A 15,920-nucleotide genomic window follows, 5' to 3' on the forward strand; every position below is an offset into this window, starting at 1 on the left:
GACCGCCCGGGATGCATCTAGTCGGCGAGCAAGAGTTAGTACTCTTTCTGGGTTTCCATTTCTTCAGACACAGCCAACACCGGCCACTACAGCAATTCGGACATTTCCTCTGCGTCACGTATCGCCAAGGGCACCAGGCCCCCTCGGCGGCGGCGGCGGCGGCGGCGCTGACCCTCCTCTCGCGGCGTGCGCTCCTGGGTGAATCCCGCGCTGCACAAGGGCCTCCCTCCCTCCCTCTTTCTCCTCCTCCTCCTCCTCCTCCTCCCCCTCCCCCGGCTCTCCCCCGCACTCACCCTTGCGGTAACACAACGCTGTCCTGAGACTTCGGGTCGAAGCCCATGGCCAGCATGTAGAGCCAGAAATGGTCCCTCTCCCGCCTGGAGTTCATAGTGCCAAGCAGCTGACGGAGCACCCGCCGACGACCCCAGGCAGACACCGGCCGCCGCCGCCGCCGCCGCCGCCCTGCCCGGCCCGGCCCGGCCCGCCAAAAGAGCGAGCCCGCCCACACCAGCCCCTCACACCGCGAGATCTCCCGCCCGCCCCCTCGGGCCACTCAACGCAGGCGCGCAAGGCGAGCCGGGGCTTGGCGCCAGCGGGGCGCGCTGCCTCCCGGGAGGCGTAGTCCGAGGAGGCCTGGCGCCTGCGCGCCGCGGGGGTCGCCGAGCGCAAGGGCCGCCCGCCGCTTCGGTGCGGGCAGCGGGGTGGCGGCGGCTGCCGCCTCGCTGCTGCCGCCGCCGCCGCCGCGCCGAGGGGCCCCTGAAGAGGCCGAGCGGCGGCGGCGGTTACCGGCCCGGCCCGGCGCTCGAAACCCCGCCCCGAGGCGGCCCGGAGCAGCGTGAGGTGATGGTAGAGGGCATCGCGCTTCGGGCAGCGCTGGTGGCAGGCGGCCTCCGGGGGGCCCTCGCAGTGCAGCTAGCTTCCTCGGTAATCGGATTACAAAATTGAACACGAAAACGCAGTAAAACTCGCACCGGCAGCAGGCTGAGAGGTTCAGACTTTTATTCCAAGGCATTTCAGTGACTAGACTTCAAAGCTTTCACAACAACCGAGTGTGACGTGACGAGAGAGCAGGGCCGCCCGCCTGGCGGCTGTCCCCGCTGCCGAGCGGTGTTTCCGCGGCTGGACAGAAGGAGCACCGGGCAACAGCTCCAGACTTGCTGCGGTCACCCGGGCGACACCGAGGCGATCTCTGCGGGAGGAGTTCGTCTGACCCTCGGCCAGGAAGGCGGCACGCCTGCCTCCCTGCAGTCCCGTTCCCACTCACCCCTGCACCTACAGAAGCCGCTGTCTGCAAGCAAATGCGGATTCGGCATGCCTTAGCAAATACTTGATTGAGGTTTAAACACAGAAGGATCATCGCTGTCACCGGAACCATCCCCACCTTCAATTCCCTTTTTTTTTTTTTCCGCAATTTTCTTTTGTCCCGCGTCTGCTTGTTCTCTTTGCCCTCCGTTTGTCCTTACTTTTTACACTCTCTTCCCCTTTCTTTTTTTTAACTGTCATCCATATTCCTGGAAAACTCCTTTTTAAGCATTTATTCTCTTCTAGTCTCAGGCCTCACAACTGATAGCATCAGGATGGCTGAAATTTTTGCACGCTAAAGGCATGTAGAGAGAAAGGGAGCCTCTTTCTGTGTGCATAAAGCACTCTTGCCAAAGGGAAGCTCTAAGCTTCAAAGCTCTGTAGGTACAGAGCCTAACAAAAAGAACCTGAGAGAGTCTGAGACAACGTCTCTTATCCCTTCCAGCAGCAAAGAGGTAGATGCAGAAGTACTTTCCGTGTGGACTGAAAGGGGAAATTTCGTGGGCAAATCCTCATCAACTCCTTATGTTGGCAGCCCTTTATGCAAAGCACTGGAGTGTTCTCATGGCTGCTGCCAGCAGGAGAACGAATCATTAACAAAGATTAGAGCAGTTGGATACCCTGGTTAGGCTATACCTGGCTTGTAGAATGGGAGCTTGACACCCATGCTAATGAATCAAGGTAGCATGCATTCCTTAGGTAAAAAAAAAAAAAAACAAAAAACAACAAAAACAGAATTTTGATGCAGCTAAGTGAAAGAATAGTGATTAAAAAAAAAATATCCCCAAAATCCCTAAACTAGGCAGGTTCATCTTCAAAAAGGAGAAATCTAAGTTAAACATGGCAAAAGTACATTGTATCAAAAAGACATTTTTACGCTTCTCTTCATTCAGCTCTTTGCCCTGTAGTATAAGGGCCATTTGTGCGTGAAAAGTCTTGTTGGTCATCTTCATCCAAATCCAAAATGTCTGGGATATCATCTGACTCTGAAGACAGGTCTGTAATAGTGAAATCTGGAACCTGCATAGGAATGAAATTTCAATCAATTTAAAAGTAAAACTAAATAAATTTGTGCAGTACTCCTCACTGAAGTCAGGAGACAAAGATGCCCATCATTTCTAGAAATCAGACCCAAAATACTGAATACAGAGTGAAATATGCTCAGTCACATATGAAACACAGCATTAAGACAGACCAAATACTATCCAAGATGTAGATCAGTTGCTTGGGAGACAGGATTTTATAGTAGAGATAGAACAGAGCTGAAGTTACTGGAGTGTATTTAGTGAAACTGGTGAGTGGAAAATTAAGAAAGGAAGTTTTTAAACTTACTTTGCCTTTCTTCTTTCCTTGGGAGCAATGGGCTATATACAAAGGAACCTGCCCTGAGGAGCTTGGTATGGATTGCTCTGCACTGCTCTGCCTGCCTACCACATCAAACCTTTCCTGAGAAAACAAATATCTGGAATTTGGCCTCTGTTTTAGCTGCATGTATAATATTCTGTACTGTTAGGCAGCGACAGAGACATTAGTGGATACATGGACATTACTTCTAAAAATGTTGGCTAAGACACTTAGGAGCTTAAGTCCCAACCCTTAAGTCCCCTTAGTAGGACTTAGATTACTTAGGCACATCTGAAAAATGGGATATACTTGAGCAATTTACTCATAACAAGAAGATTTTTGCCCCAAGTGAAAATTACTTATATCTATAGTTTGACTCATGGTTAACTTAAATGTTGGTGATGTGACATACTTGGAGCCAGGCACAGTACCAGCACATAACACTGGCTGCATGCTGACAGGACTTTGGTTCTGCACGTACAAAGAAGCAGCAACTTGAAGACACTTCTAGGAATTTGTGTCACTTAAGCTCAGTGCTCACTGGAGAAGCAGTTTTAATCCATTCCCTAACTGCAAAACACTTTGCTTATTACTTACTTTTATGAAAGATAGTATGCAAGACAAATCTATGCTTTGCCTGCTATGAAAACATGTCAGAAGAACAGAGAACACATCAAAGGATAAAGGGATTACTGTTTCAGCTACTGGGTTGTAGACAGCACTGAAGCACTGAACATGAATCACTCAGTTCCTTAGACAGTAGGTAGTCATAGGGCACCAGGAACTTAGAAATATTAATTAAAATATTACTTAAAACTGAGCTTCAGAAGAATTTAAGCAGCATGTCACCTATCAGGCACTAGTGTGAATACAATGAAATGCATGGACCACTTTTGAGAAGGTAAGCTTGAACAACGTGAGATCAGTAATCTTTGTCTCCTAAAAAATCAAAAGGCACTAGGAATGGGCAAAACACATCTTTCTACCAGCAACAACTATCTTACATCTTTCTGCTTATGGCAGTTTACCTAAAAATTTAATTACCACACTTGGAGAAATCAACAAGTTTTCCCATTATCAGCACATGACCCTGTATTTCATACTGCACTATAAACGGGGATGTCTTAACAAGACTTAAGGCCAATTAGTCCATATGCAAATTCATTTTAAAATGTGCTCAAACACATGGTTTAAACAAGTTGTTTTATTCTTTTTCTACACTGAGCAGGACACTTGCCTATGTTCAGTAACCATGTCTGACCAGTGATCATTTTCACTATATCCTAGGTTTAAGACACTTTCATTACTTATATCCATGTTGTTCTTACCGACAACAGGATAGTGACTTTAAGTTTGTGGTTTCTTCATCTCCCTCATGCACACATTATAAGCAGCTGACTCCTTTAATGTACTAGTAAGATGTTCATAGCCATGAAAGAATTTCAAATTCGAGCATATCTGTCAGCATCAAACAGGGTTGATGTCAACATGATTTATCTCAGTTTTGAACATGCTAAATTTTATTAGAACAGCATATTCTGACATCTGCACCAGTCTTACTAAATATGCAAAACCCTTGGTGTTATGGGCTTACTTAGGTAAAGGACCTTCACTTCCATATCACTTTTCACAGTTGATAGGAAGTTGAAACAAACAGCAAGTCCATTCTTGCAACAAAGAATGAGGCCAGATAGGACTCTTCTTGATGCCATTTCTCTGCAAGATGCAATTAGATCATTTATACAAAATACTGCAAAACTTGCAGAATCCTTGCATGGAATAGCGCAAGACATACTTCAGTGTTTTGCTGTCTTCATATACGATATACAGGGTCATATACATATACAAATGTTAATGTCAATACTAGCTTGACTTTAAATTTATCCATTTTTTCTTGCTTCATGTATTTTTAGAACTGAGCCACTAGCAATTCGAGAGATCGTTCTTATTTTGTGCACTTTCAGAACAAGCACTTATTTTTAGTCATTGAGACTGTATCATCCAAAAGAAATAAAATTTCCATCTTAATATGGAAAGAAATACATTTGACAAAACACTGTGCACAATACCTCTGGCAAGCTGTTGCATGTAAGACTTTCGATCACGCAAATGACCAACAGATCATGCTTAAAAAATAAGTTAGATTCCATTTTCTCTTTTTAATTAGATGGCTTGGGTAAGTTTTTGGATGGGTTTTGGTTGGTCGTTTTGTTTTGGTTTTTTTTTTAATCAGTTGTTTGCAAATCTTTTCACCTATTTTACTAGCTATATAGTATTACTGTTAAGTTGCAGTTTGGAAAAGATTATTGCAAAAAAAAGTCAATCTCAAGGAATGGGAGAGATTCCAAAAGCTTTCCACCTTTCTTTCGTTTGAGGCAAACTAGCTATATCCCTGCAACTCCAGTCCTTATACAAAGCTTGTAATTTGGATTTGACCAATGTCTATGCCGCTATATGATGTTTGTGAAACTTTTGTACCACATGGAACTATTTACGAATGCTTATATTTAAAACTTTTGTAGCAAAGTATTATCAGCAACGATAGAATAATAGTTCTCTGTTAAATGAGCCTGGAAAGGGAAATTTCAACCAGCATGAATGATTTTTGAGTGATGTCTTAAAGAGAAACAGGAATTTTCTGAATTCTAAATAGAACCTAAATAACCTTACCAGTGATAATTACATTAGTATTCTAACCTTTACCATCCCAATTTTTGTGTGACTAGCAGCCTTTGACACTTTGTTCCATTTCATCTACTTTATCTGCCTTGCTGCAAATAGGATCAACTATTGCCTATAATTTTCAACATACCTGGTCTTACCTTTTTTAAGATGTTCCAGAGAGACTTCACAGCTTTCTAGCCCAAGCTACATCCTCAAAAGTGTTTTTGGACTAAAACCAAGCAACTTCCTGTGCAGTATAGCTGAGCTGTTTGTTACAGGCAATTACAGAGAAACAGGTAAGATAGCAGGAAAAATTTATGAGCAGGCTCTGCTCTGTTCATATCTTGGGTTTTCCTCCTTCTATTTGAGAGTCTTTAGCAGTTATTAGCATGCCCTTCAGCTTCAGTGCACTGTGCCAAAAAACCCCAATGATGGCTTTGGAAGGTGTCCACATCATTCTTGCCTCCAGCAGGCATTTTAATAGTCACTCTAACTGTGCTAGAGAAAAATACGAAGTTTTGTCTGTAGACCTGTAATTAAAATAGAGTCTAGGGATATGCTGTACTAAATTACCAGCCAGAAGATACCCATGCAAGCTACAGTTGCAATTCAGTTTAAACATTCAGTTTATAACAAACCAGGAACATACTGATTTGCTCTTATTCAGCCCTCTTTTCCTCCAAATGAGGGTTCCTAATTCTATTGGGGGGGGGGGGGGGGGTGTGTGTAGAAACTTACACACTTTCAGGGAGGGGGCAGGATCTAAAGAAATGATGACACCACAATAGCTTGATACAGGAACCCACATACAGCATTTTGGTACAACAGGCTATTAGCCCAACCATTAGGTAAGCATTTAACCAGATATTCCTCTGTCTGCAGCCACCAGTTGTAGGTCAGCTGTCAGAAGTCAAAGTAACTTTTACACAGAAGTCACCCAAGAGTCCATGGTGAGGGAGAAATGATTTGAAGGTCTATGCTGGTAACATTTTTCCTTGCTTTCTACTTCATCTGCTTGCTGACATTTAGTAAAGCTATCTAAGGGAGTACAAAACAGTAGTGCAGCTTAAGGAAGGAGAGAGATGTATTCTCTTGCATTAATACTAAATGGTGCTGTTTATTTCTCAGCCCTCAAAAGACAATGGACAGTTTGAGTATCTTATTTAATTCATCACCTCAGAATGAAGGCGCACAGCCTTCAGATCTTAAAATACATAAGAATGGGAGTTCCCTTCTTTCAACTGTCAGCTGCTCCCAGAGCCAATTAGTCCCACTGTGTTCCTGAGCACCTCTACAACAGTGGATGCACTCTACACTTTGATTACAAATGGAGATAAAAAAGATATTCTCTGGCTAGACTCATTCAATACTTAAAGTAAACAGAATTAATTGCTGAAAGAATTCCAGAAGTCTTAACTCAGGTCCTTGCTGGAAAGGAGTATCTCGCCATCTCATGTTAATTTCATGTTAAACAGCCCCCTTACAAAAAGCAAGTATTTAAAGCTGGAAGTTACAGAATCTTTCTCTGTAATCCTCATTACAATTGTGTTTAATATTGTGCTTAAAACAGTCTTCCTAACACTTCTAGACCAACCCTGACTTAACAGCTAAGCAAGCCCTGTCACATTAGGATAGATGACATGTAATTTGCTTTCATGCCCACATTGTACCAAGTGGAGGTATTGTTACACGTAGCAACACGTCACTAGGTGACAAGCTTCCTCTGAACTCCATTTTTGCTTCACACTATTTGGTGACCTCTTTGAAAATGATGGCCAGCATTGCTACACTAAATGATTGCAACTCAAAGATGCACAGGGTATGCATTAACAACACAGACACAACTTACCTGGACAGCCTTAAACCAAGAAAGCTTATTTCTTAGTGACTGCAATTCTCTTCCAGGGGAGGGGTTCACAAGATTTATTGAGGAACAATTCCACCCAAGTAGCTGAGTGTTAATGTACATTAGTCACTCAAGTTCAAAAGAAGGTAAATAAATAGGTTTAAAACTGGTGTTTGCAGCTGAGGAGTGCATACTGTTTATAGGGAGCCAGCAGCCAAAACAGGTAGCCAGCAGTCTCATGCACAGAACACCTACTGCAAAGGCAGGACAGGATTTTTTTTATCCATATCCTTCTCTTCTCAATATTAGAACATCCATCAGGTCACAGCTTAGGTCATCATTTAAGGTAGGCAACAGCAAGCACCAAAAAAGCAGCAATAAAGCTAAGACTGAATGGAAGGATGCACAGGAACCCAAAGGGAGGAAGGAAATGCTGCAGCCATACTTTACCTATCTATACATACACACAAATACATTATCAATGTGGTCTACTTCATTTGCATTTTAAGCTTGCTTTCTGCTGGACCCAGTTTGAAGGAGTCACAGAAGAGCAAGTTACATTTGTTTTAAACAGCACTGAAATGGAGACAGACTTTGGCTACTGAAGCATTTATTACTAACATACAAAATGAATTACAAAAAGATGGCTACAAAAAAAACACCACCACACACAACAGCAGGCACCTGGGTACAAACAGCATGAATCTTGTATTTATACTGCATATTAAAAACATGTATTGATAACAATTTGGTCGGTCACTGGAACAGGCTCTCCAGGGAATTGGTCACAGCCTCAAGCCTGTCAGAGTTCAAGGAGCATCTGGACGATGCTCTTAGTCATATGGTTTAGTTTTAGGTAGTCCTGCGAGGAGCAGGGAGTTGGACTCGATGATCCTTATGGGTCCCTTCCAACTTGAGACATTCTACGATTCTCTGGTCAGGTTACTATGTTATACAATAGTAAAGCTTATATAGTTAACACTGTCACAGCATTTAAGTAACTCCAGCTGACCTGTTCAGAAACCCCACTTTTAGCTTCGGATTTCTGCACTTGCAGAACTTTTGTCATGAATTGTGTAGCAGTAGAATTTGAGACAGTCAGATCCATAATAATCAAACACATGATTTGCACCAAACAAGGAATTTAGCATACTTAGCTAGACTGCAGAGCTTTTAAAGGCATTTCATAGTAGGTAAGGCTTTTATGTCATTCTGGTACAGATTAAGCTACAAATCAGATGCTTTTAGCTATGGCAGTTTTCATTTAGACTAATGGTATTAATACCATTAATAAGCATGGTGAGGTTTCTTAACTTGACAGACAAACAAGGCATCTTGACAACAGTAAGCTGCTAATATTTAGGCACTCAAGACAGTTTGAGTTTTTAGAGTGTCTTAACTACACAGGACAATACAGCTCATGTGTAAGCATGTCCTTTCTCTGTATCATTCCCCTACTCATATGTTTATGGATTTTTCTCCAAGGCTGTTTTGACAGTTACACTTGGTAAGGCCACTTGTTTGGTCAGTCAGCAGAGTACATGCATGCTATGCAGTTTATTCAATAGTGTGTTCAGGCTGTTTGTCTTTCTGGCTGGAAATTTTCTCCCCTTCACCTTTGCTCTCAGCATGCTGAATGCCAGGCAGTTGTGGGTAAAAGGGACCTACCAGCCAGTTGAGCGGCGTGTTGTTAACAAGATAATCCATCACATCATCCAGAGACTCCTTCATTTTCTTCAGCTGCCCTTTGCTAGTGGTAAGAAAGCTGTCTGATAATTCTTGGAGGGAGGATGCTGACCAAAAGCTCTGGTAGACATCACCTGCCATTGACCCAACACTGTAAACCTGATCCTGCACATTCTGTGGCAGCCCCTGTAGGCTTGAGACCAGTGTGAGGCAGGTGGTCTGAAGTTGCTGAGTGAGGCTCCGTGCAATAGCTAGAGTTCTTGACTCAATATGCTGGAAACAAAAAGCATAACAGCACATTAGTATCTCTTTATGACTGTAGCAGCTTTATGTTGCTTAAGATACATAAAGCAGCAAAGTACAGAGGGTGTAAGCAAAATAAAGCTATAGCAGATAGTAAAGCAGGTCTTAAGTCTGAAGACTCAGAGACTTGAAAGTACTCGTTATTTCTTCAATGCTCAAGTACTTTGTGGAATAGAAACATTGGTAGCTTCTACCCAGCGACAGATAAACAAGCTCTTGTTTCAACTCTGGATAACAAATCACAGCAGGTAAGTATATTCTAATCAATGAATCACTGTTTAAAGCTACATATAAGACTCAGTGAGTCTGTGTCTAAGACTGCTTTATGCTGACAAACTGTTATTTCTGGTCTGGCCACATAAGGTAAGTGAGTCCTAACTGATCCAGATATGGATATCCCAACACAGGTTCACATGCTAAACAGGATAAGCACTCTCTTGAAGGGAGAACAAACCCCAGAGTGTTTGCAGGAAGTAGCCTCTTAAGAGTTTGGGTGTCCCCTACTTTTCATAGCAGTCACTAGTCAGCTGCCCTGAGCTTTAGCATTCAGATTTCACATTTGCACATAAGCTTCTGTGCTGTTAGGATGCTGCACACTTTGGGGACTGTTAGTTTGCCATTACCTGTGCAGTATACAATCCATTTATTTCTGGTTTACATTTACATCTATTTACCTCAGCGCTATGCGGTTCACCACCATCATTTTGGCCTGTATTTTTCTTCCATTCTACCCAGGATTGATAAAGCTTTTCCTGAGCATCAAGAAGTTTCTGATTGGCACTATTCATGTTCTTTCTGGCATACTCGATCTGAAATAACAGCCAAATAAGGAAGTAAAGCAAAGAGTCCAAACAGTTCCATTAGAGCTATGCTACCTTACCTGCTCTGTAATCTCCTTTTTAAATACTTTTAAAGTTCAGTATAAAAGACTTTTGGGAATATAAGAGTGTGTTTCTTCTCCTCAAAGAAGAGAAAACTGGAAACAGTTTTGAGATGTTTTGTAGTTTATACCTCTGCCTCAGCTTTTTCCCTCTTCCCCACTAGCATCCTACACAAGGATTTGAAAGTGTATAGAAGGCCGTGACTCTCTATGCACAGTTTGTCCTGTACATAGACATACATTGTTAGGATAAGACTACTGAAGTACACAGGAACAGAGATACCCACAGCAAGAAGAGCAAGCCCATAAAGAATCTGACATTTTATTAACAAAAAGGACTTAAAGGACTGAAGTGTTTCTACATTGCAAGACACTTTCTTCACTGAATGAAGTCTCTATCAAATCAGCACTCTAAAACAGGAATAGCATTTTAAAAATGTCACTTCTGTTTCTGCAGTGCTTAAAATTACAAGCAATTGCTGGTTAGTTTACAACTCAGCCTGATTTAGGACCTCTCCTGAATGGTGGTGGAAAGCTCTGAATGGGAAGTGCTTTATATCTAGAAAATGCATTTAGTCCAAGAGCACAATTCCAGTTTTCCTATTCCTCTTTTGGCTGTTTTCTGCACTCCAAAACTATGCTAATACTTGCTTTTTGTACCTCAAGTGAAAGCTTAAACTTACCAGACTAACAGTGTGGTGGAGCTGCAAGATTGTCTCCTGGCTTTTCTGTTTAGCATCTCTAACTTTGTTTAAGGCTTGTTGGTAGGCACGTGTGCGGACCTTTGAAGACAGGGATCCCAGTCTAACGTAGTAGCTTGGCTTCTGAACTCCAACTTCAAAACCTTCAACTCTTGCAGCTTCTTTCTCTAGATATGTAGAAAGGAAGCAATTTGACCACTGGAAGAAAACTTAAGAGGTATGAGGCAGTTTTATTTGCTTCATAACTGCTGAATACTAGACATGTTTAGTAGTCCTTTAGCACCAGGGTAGGCTGATAGACCACCATTCTTGGAAACCCTTATTTTCACTCTGCTTCCCTGCAAAGAAGATGCTATTACAACCAGCAAGCCAAAAGGCAGTTTGGGAAGCATGTGCTGCCTCCCCAATATGAGTAAGTAATAGATGAATGATTGCTTGCTTCTCTCCAATATGAGCATTCCAACAAAATCAAACCTTGAATTGGTCTTACCTAGTTCTGCTTCTGTAAGTGGGAGATACTGGTCTACAAGGGTCTCCGATTTAGTGAGAGCACTGTCCACTCCACTGCTCACCATTTGCACCACACGACTTCCCAGGACAGTGTTAATGCTGCCATTGACAACTGACTTGGTCATTTCTACGCTGTCTTGCATTGCTTCTTTAGTCTTGCCCACAACTCCAGTGATTGTGTGAGCAACAGTTTCCTTGGCACCAGTCACAGTGGTTGTTACAGCTTCTCTGGCTCCAACAACTACATCCTTGGCATTGGCGACAACCTGCCATAGGAAACATGTTGATTCACTAAATATTTTCTAGTGAGAGCTGCATAATCCAGGAAATATAAATATATGCTAAAGATTGTACAACTATCAGTTACCTAGGAGAAATTCTGCCCTGAAAACATATGTACAAGACAAAACATAATATGACTACCATGCAGCCTTCAGCTCAAAACACTTCAGTGAATGTAATCCAGGCACTATTTGCTTCACACTGAGCAGGAAAGAGACAAGAACTCAAATTTAAAAAAAAAAAAGACAAAAAAAATGCCACCGGTGAACAGCAGCTATAGATAGATGTGTTAAATGGTGGGCAAATTTTAAAAAAAATAACAAAAAGAAAAAAAGAGGCTTAATGGCCTCCCAAAGGCAACAAACAATTCTACAGAAACACCTTTCACTTCCTTATTGCTTCTGAGCTGTGCTTTAGACATGGCTTATTGAAATCTGTCTCCCTGTATTTTTAGTGGTAATAGAGAAGAGGAAGGGTGTATAGTTCTTCTGCTTAGTCTATGTACATGGAAGGAACTTACCTTGTCAGTGGGTTGATTCAGTATAGGCAGTCTCTCTTCAATTTTGTCTAGACCTATACACGCATAGTTGTTGGCAACTACAACTATAAAAGAAATTACAATAGTTGATTTTAATTTGGGTTGGTTTTTTCCTTAGTATAACTCCTGTTGAGAATTTCTCTTGTAACAGAGCTCATGCAACAACGCTCTTGAAGTAGTTTCCTCCACTTTTCAGGGAGATTTGAGGCAGCAAAGCCCAAGAACAGGGCAGGTTTACAGTGCCAGAAAAAAAAGCTCACTTGCAGGCAGAGAAAATCCATTTGATACTTTACAAGTAACTGTTAGAACAAGCTGAAGCACCTGGCCTTCTGCCACTTCATGAAACCAGGCTTCTGGTTACAACAGCCTTGTGACACTGCTGCCAGATTTAACCACAAGTTGTTCTCAGCAAGAGAAAGTAAAAAACGTAGCATTTTAAACCAGGTGAAAGGTGAGGAAGGTGTTGAGCAAGAGACTACGCAACCATCTCGCATATCAAGAGGAGTCAGTTTAGTATTACGAAAGCTGGAAACTACTTTGGCTCTGGATTTTTTTTGTTGTTAAATCATACCCATCTGTAATCAGTTACTCAACAAGCCAGGCAACAGGTTCAGTCAGCTACCTGAAACAGCACTCCAGACCAGCACGACCATGCTAAACTGTAAGCGCATCTGGATATACAAAGCAATCGGTTGAATTAAAGTTAACAACTCCATCTTTGCCTTACTTTGTGGTTCCAGTTTCTGGATGATAGGCATAGCACTTGTCATGGCTACTGAAGTAATCGTCTTCACTCCTTTCTCTGCTATCTCACATACTGACTTCAGATAAGGATGGTTATCCTTTGTGGTAATGTAAGCTGTGGACACCATATCATAGGTGGAGCTCACCAAGGGAAGGTTGACAACCCTTGATACAATGTTCTGTTTAAAAGAGAAACAGGTTAGTTGACTCCTATTTTTCTGAAGTAGACATAAAAAACTCTGGGGCTAACTCAGATGTACCTGCTGTGGATCAATTGCTGCCAATGCCATTTTTCAGGTCTTGAATCTTACACAGCCTGTGAAAGAAACATATCTGAGTTACAGCATCCTCACATCCACTCCGCCTAATCACCAGACTTTGAAACCAACAACCCTTTTGTAATCAACCCCATTGATCAAAGGGATTAGGATGTTCATTCTTGCATACAGGAATTACATTTTATTGTAACAATTTATAAATCCAAAACTTTGTTTCCCAATTACTTTGTTTGGTTTAGGCAACACAAGTAGGGCACATGCAAGAAACAGGCTCTGAGGTACAGCAGTTCATTGCAGAATTACCAAAGAGTTACCAACTGATGGATTAATTTGTTTTTCTAGAGGAAAGAGACACACTTGGGCTTATCTGTTGAGCCAGGACAAAAACCACTAGCCAACAAGTCACTAAAATTCTAGTTTAGGATGTCCAAGTCAGATGAAGAATCCACCGCCAATATCTTTAATCAGATTAGATCTTCTGTTAGCATAAGGGAGTCAAGTTTGACATTTGAGTCATCACTGCTGTCCAAATCTCAAAAACACATGGCAGACTGAAGTACTCACTTCAGTGACCTCAGCTCAATTCTTACAAGTCATTCCACTAAACTCAGAGTTTATTATCTCTAATGCCATGCCTGATGCCCATGTAAGGCATTTAGCATTCCTCTAACACAGAGCACAGGACTTTTCCACTGCAGAAAGTAACTCTCCTTTAAGCCAATTTAGACTTACTTATTACCCATCCCATGCTGAAACAGGCTGCAGGCACCAGTCATTCAACAAGACTACGCTACACAATTATTTTCTAACATGTATTCCCATGGAGAAAAAGCTAGCAGCTCTCCCCCTATGAACCCTATAAAAAGAGAGGGGCATTGCAGTACCACATAAGGAGAACACACAGAAGTGCACTGTCATCCTATGCATGCAGGCGGAACTAGATCTGCAAGAAGCACTTTTTGCATTGATGGTTTCATGTGACCCTTAAGTTCCAGAAAAACCTGCATAAATGAAAGCACAGAAAGGCAAGCCAGAAGTCAGCCCTCAAAAGGACTGTGGTTTTCAAGGCCTTCTGCTATGTTTCTTAAAAAGCCAACAGCTGCTTTCTTTCTCATATGTATGAGAGTATCAGGAGTGTGTTAATATTCTGCCTGGGGTCAAGTAAAACCTTTCCCCATTACATAATGGGGAACAAGGACAAAGGCATGCTGTTAACATTTTACAGGCATATTTGCACATATTAACACACATGTGCCATAAGGTAATGCCTGTAATGAGATTAACCACTGTACATGGAACATACAAGCAGGTAACAGACAAGGGTTACAACAGTAACAGAGAAATTTTCCTTCCACCTATCAAGTATTGACATACCCCCAGAAACACGTCATGTTTCTCACATAGCATTACAAGTCAGATTACTTAAGAGTACAACTTAATTTCACTCTGAACCTCAAAGCATACTGTAGAACAGGAGAAGAGGCTAACCCTGCAGAATCTGGCCTCTGAAGGAAGAAGGGCCCTTTATAAGGATTATTCAGTATTTGCAAAGTGTCCCACAAGATCCAGCCACACACTGCATGGGTTTGAATTTTAGTCACTAAAATAAGAGTTAAGTCTGTGAAATTATTCCTGCTCGTCAAGACAGGGAAGATCGCTAGGATCTTGTGGAGTTTCAGAGATCCCTTGAATAGTTGCAGCTCTGGCAAAAGCGAGATCCACTTCACTGGAGCCAGTAAGCGAGATGCCCGAATCAAAGCCCACAGTACAAAAGCGTTTCGGAGACAGCAAAAGAGCCTCAAGAGGAAAGCGAATAAACTAAGCCACGAATTTGTTTTCTACTTTCCCCCCCCCCCGCTAGGGAAAGAAGTTAAAGACCAGAAAGCAGCACCAAGAGCGACGCAGAGGAGTCAAGGAGCTTGCCCCGGCTGACCGCGGTGCCCAAGGGAGGAAGCCGCCCCAGTTTTCAGGTGCCACCACGGACCTCGTCAGGGCTGGGGCAGCCCAATGCCGCTCCCGGGGCCGGACAAGCATCTCGGGACTCTCTGGTCCCGGCACCGCCCCGAGCGGCCTACCGAAATACACCGGGATTTGGGCCGGGGGGACCGCAGGGGCGATGACGGAGGCAGCGGGGGCGGCCACGCGGCGAGCCGCAGACGGAGCCGGAGCCCCCGCCCGCTCCGCCGGCAGGCTCCACCATATTGCGGAGTCAGCCCCGCGGGGCGAGCGGGCGGCGAGCGCTCCCGCCGCCGCCCACCGCGGCCGACGAGAGCCGGCCCGGAGCGCCGCGGAGCGGCCGTACTCACCCGGGAGGAAAGGAGGGAGAGAGACACGGAACGCGAACCGGAACCGCCGCCGACTAGCGAGGCCCGGCCTCGCCCCGCTATTTATAAGGAGCGCCCGCCGCCGGCCGCCCGCCGCCCGCTCTCTCGCGAGAGGAGGGAGCGTCACCGCCGCCGTACGTCACCGCCGGGCGCGGCCGGGCGGGGCGTGACTGGGCCGGGCCGGGCCGGGGAGCCGGAAGGTGGCGTCTGCCATTCCCGTCCGGCCGCTGGGCAGGAGGGGAGAGCGTCAGCCAAGAAAAGGAGTCTTAGTGAAGGGAACTCTCGTTCCACTGATCCTTCAGAAGACCAGTTCTAAGTACTTTAATGCAAACTCGAGGGCCAGGAAGAGTGGCTGGTGCAGGCTTTCAGGTGAGGCACGCAGGCCCGCCAGTGGCCTAGCCAGGAACAGACAGGTTACATACATAATGCTGGCTCCCTTCTCTCATGAAATTCTTTCAGCTTATCTAGTTGGGAGGAAGACGAGGCAAGAGATTTGGCTGTGTTGGTCTTAAATTAAT

General features: G+C 43.8%; 2 protein-coding genes across 3 annotated transcripts in view; both read right to left on the minus strand.

Moving 5' to 3' along the window:
• LOC142026748 (stabilizer of axonemal microtubules 1-like) overlaps window positions 1–491 on the minus strand; it is a 54,412-nt gene extending 53,921 nt beyond the window's left edge. The window contains exon 1 of the mRNA XM_075020037.1: window positions 294–491. Within this exon, the coding sequence (XP_074876138.1) occupies window positions 294–388 (95 nt within the window). The 5' untranslated portion in view covers window positions 389–491. The remainder of the gene's footprint in view (window positions 1–293) is intronic.
• A 491-nt stretch (window positions 492–982) lies between these two features.
• On the minus strand, window positions 983–15,508 carry PLIN2 (perilipin 2). 2 transcript variants are annotated; one of them, XM_075020041.1, is made up of 9 exons: window positions 15,385–15,508; window positions 13,061–13,116; window positions 12,784–12,979; window positions 12,039–12,121; window positions 11,217–11,502; window positions 10,709–10,893; window positions 9,820–9,954; window positions 8,825–9,115; window positions 983–2,322 (listed from the first exon to the last, which is right to left on the minus strand). In XM_075020041.1, the coding sequence occupies exons 2-9, from the start codon at window positions 13,088–13,090 to the stop codon at window positions 2,188–2,190; spliced, it is 1,341 nt and encodes a 446-aa protein (XP_074876142.1). In that variant the 5' UTR covers window positions 13,091–13,116; window positions 15,385–15,508; the 3' UTR covers window positions 983–2,187. The 2 variants fall into 2 exon arrangements, with proteins under 2 accessions (XP_074876142.1, XP_074876143.1); XM_075020042.1 differs by lacking the exon at window positions 983–2,322 and having other exon boundaries at window positions 7,750–9,115.
• Between the last annotated feature and the right edge of the window lie 412 nt (window positions 15,509–15,920).

This window comes from Buteo buteo, chromosome Z, assembly GCF_964188355.1.
Source record: "Buteo buteo chromosome Z, bButBut1.hap1.1, whole genome shotgun sequence".
Classification (NCBI taxonomy): Eukaryota; Metazoa; Chordata; class Aves; order Accipitriformes; family Accipitridae; genus Buteo; species Buteo buteo.

What these genes read in the sequence shown, in the direction of transcription:
- PLIN2 (XM_075020041.1), bottom strand. Translation starts at nt 13,090, where the DNA reads ATGGCATTGGCAGCAATTGATCCACAGCAG. An exon ending in CAGCAATTGATCCACAGCAG is followed by an intron (nt 12,980 to 13,060) that starts GTACATCTGAGT and finishes TCTTTTAAACAG; the next exon opens with AACATTGTATCAAGGGTTGT. An exon ending in ACACGCCGCTCAACTGGCTG is followed by an intron (nt 2,323 to 8,824) that starts GTAGGTCCCTTT and finishes ATTCCTATGCAG; the next exon opens with GTTCCAGATTTCACTATTAC.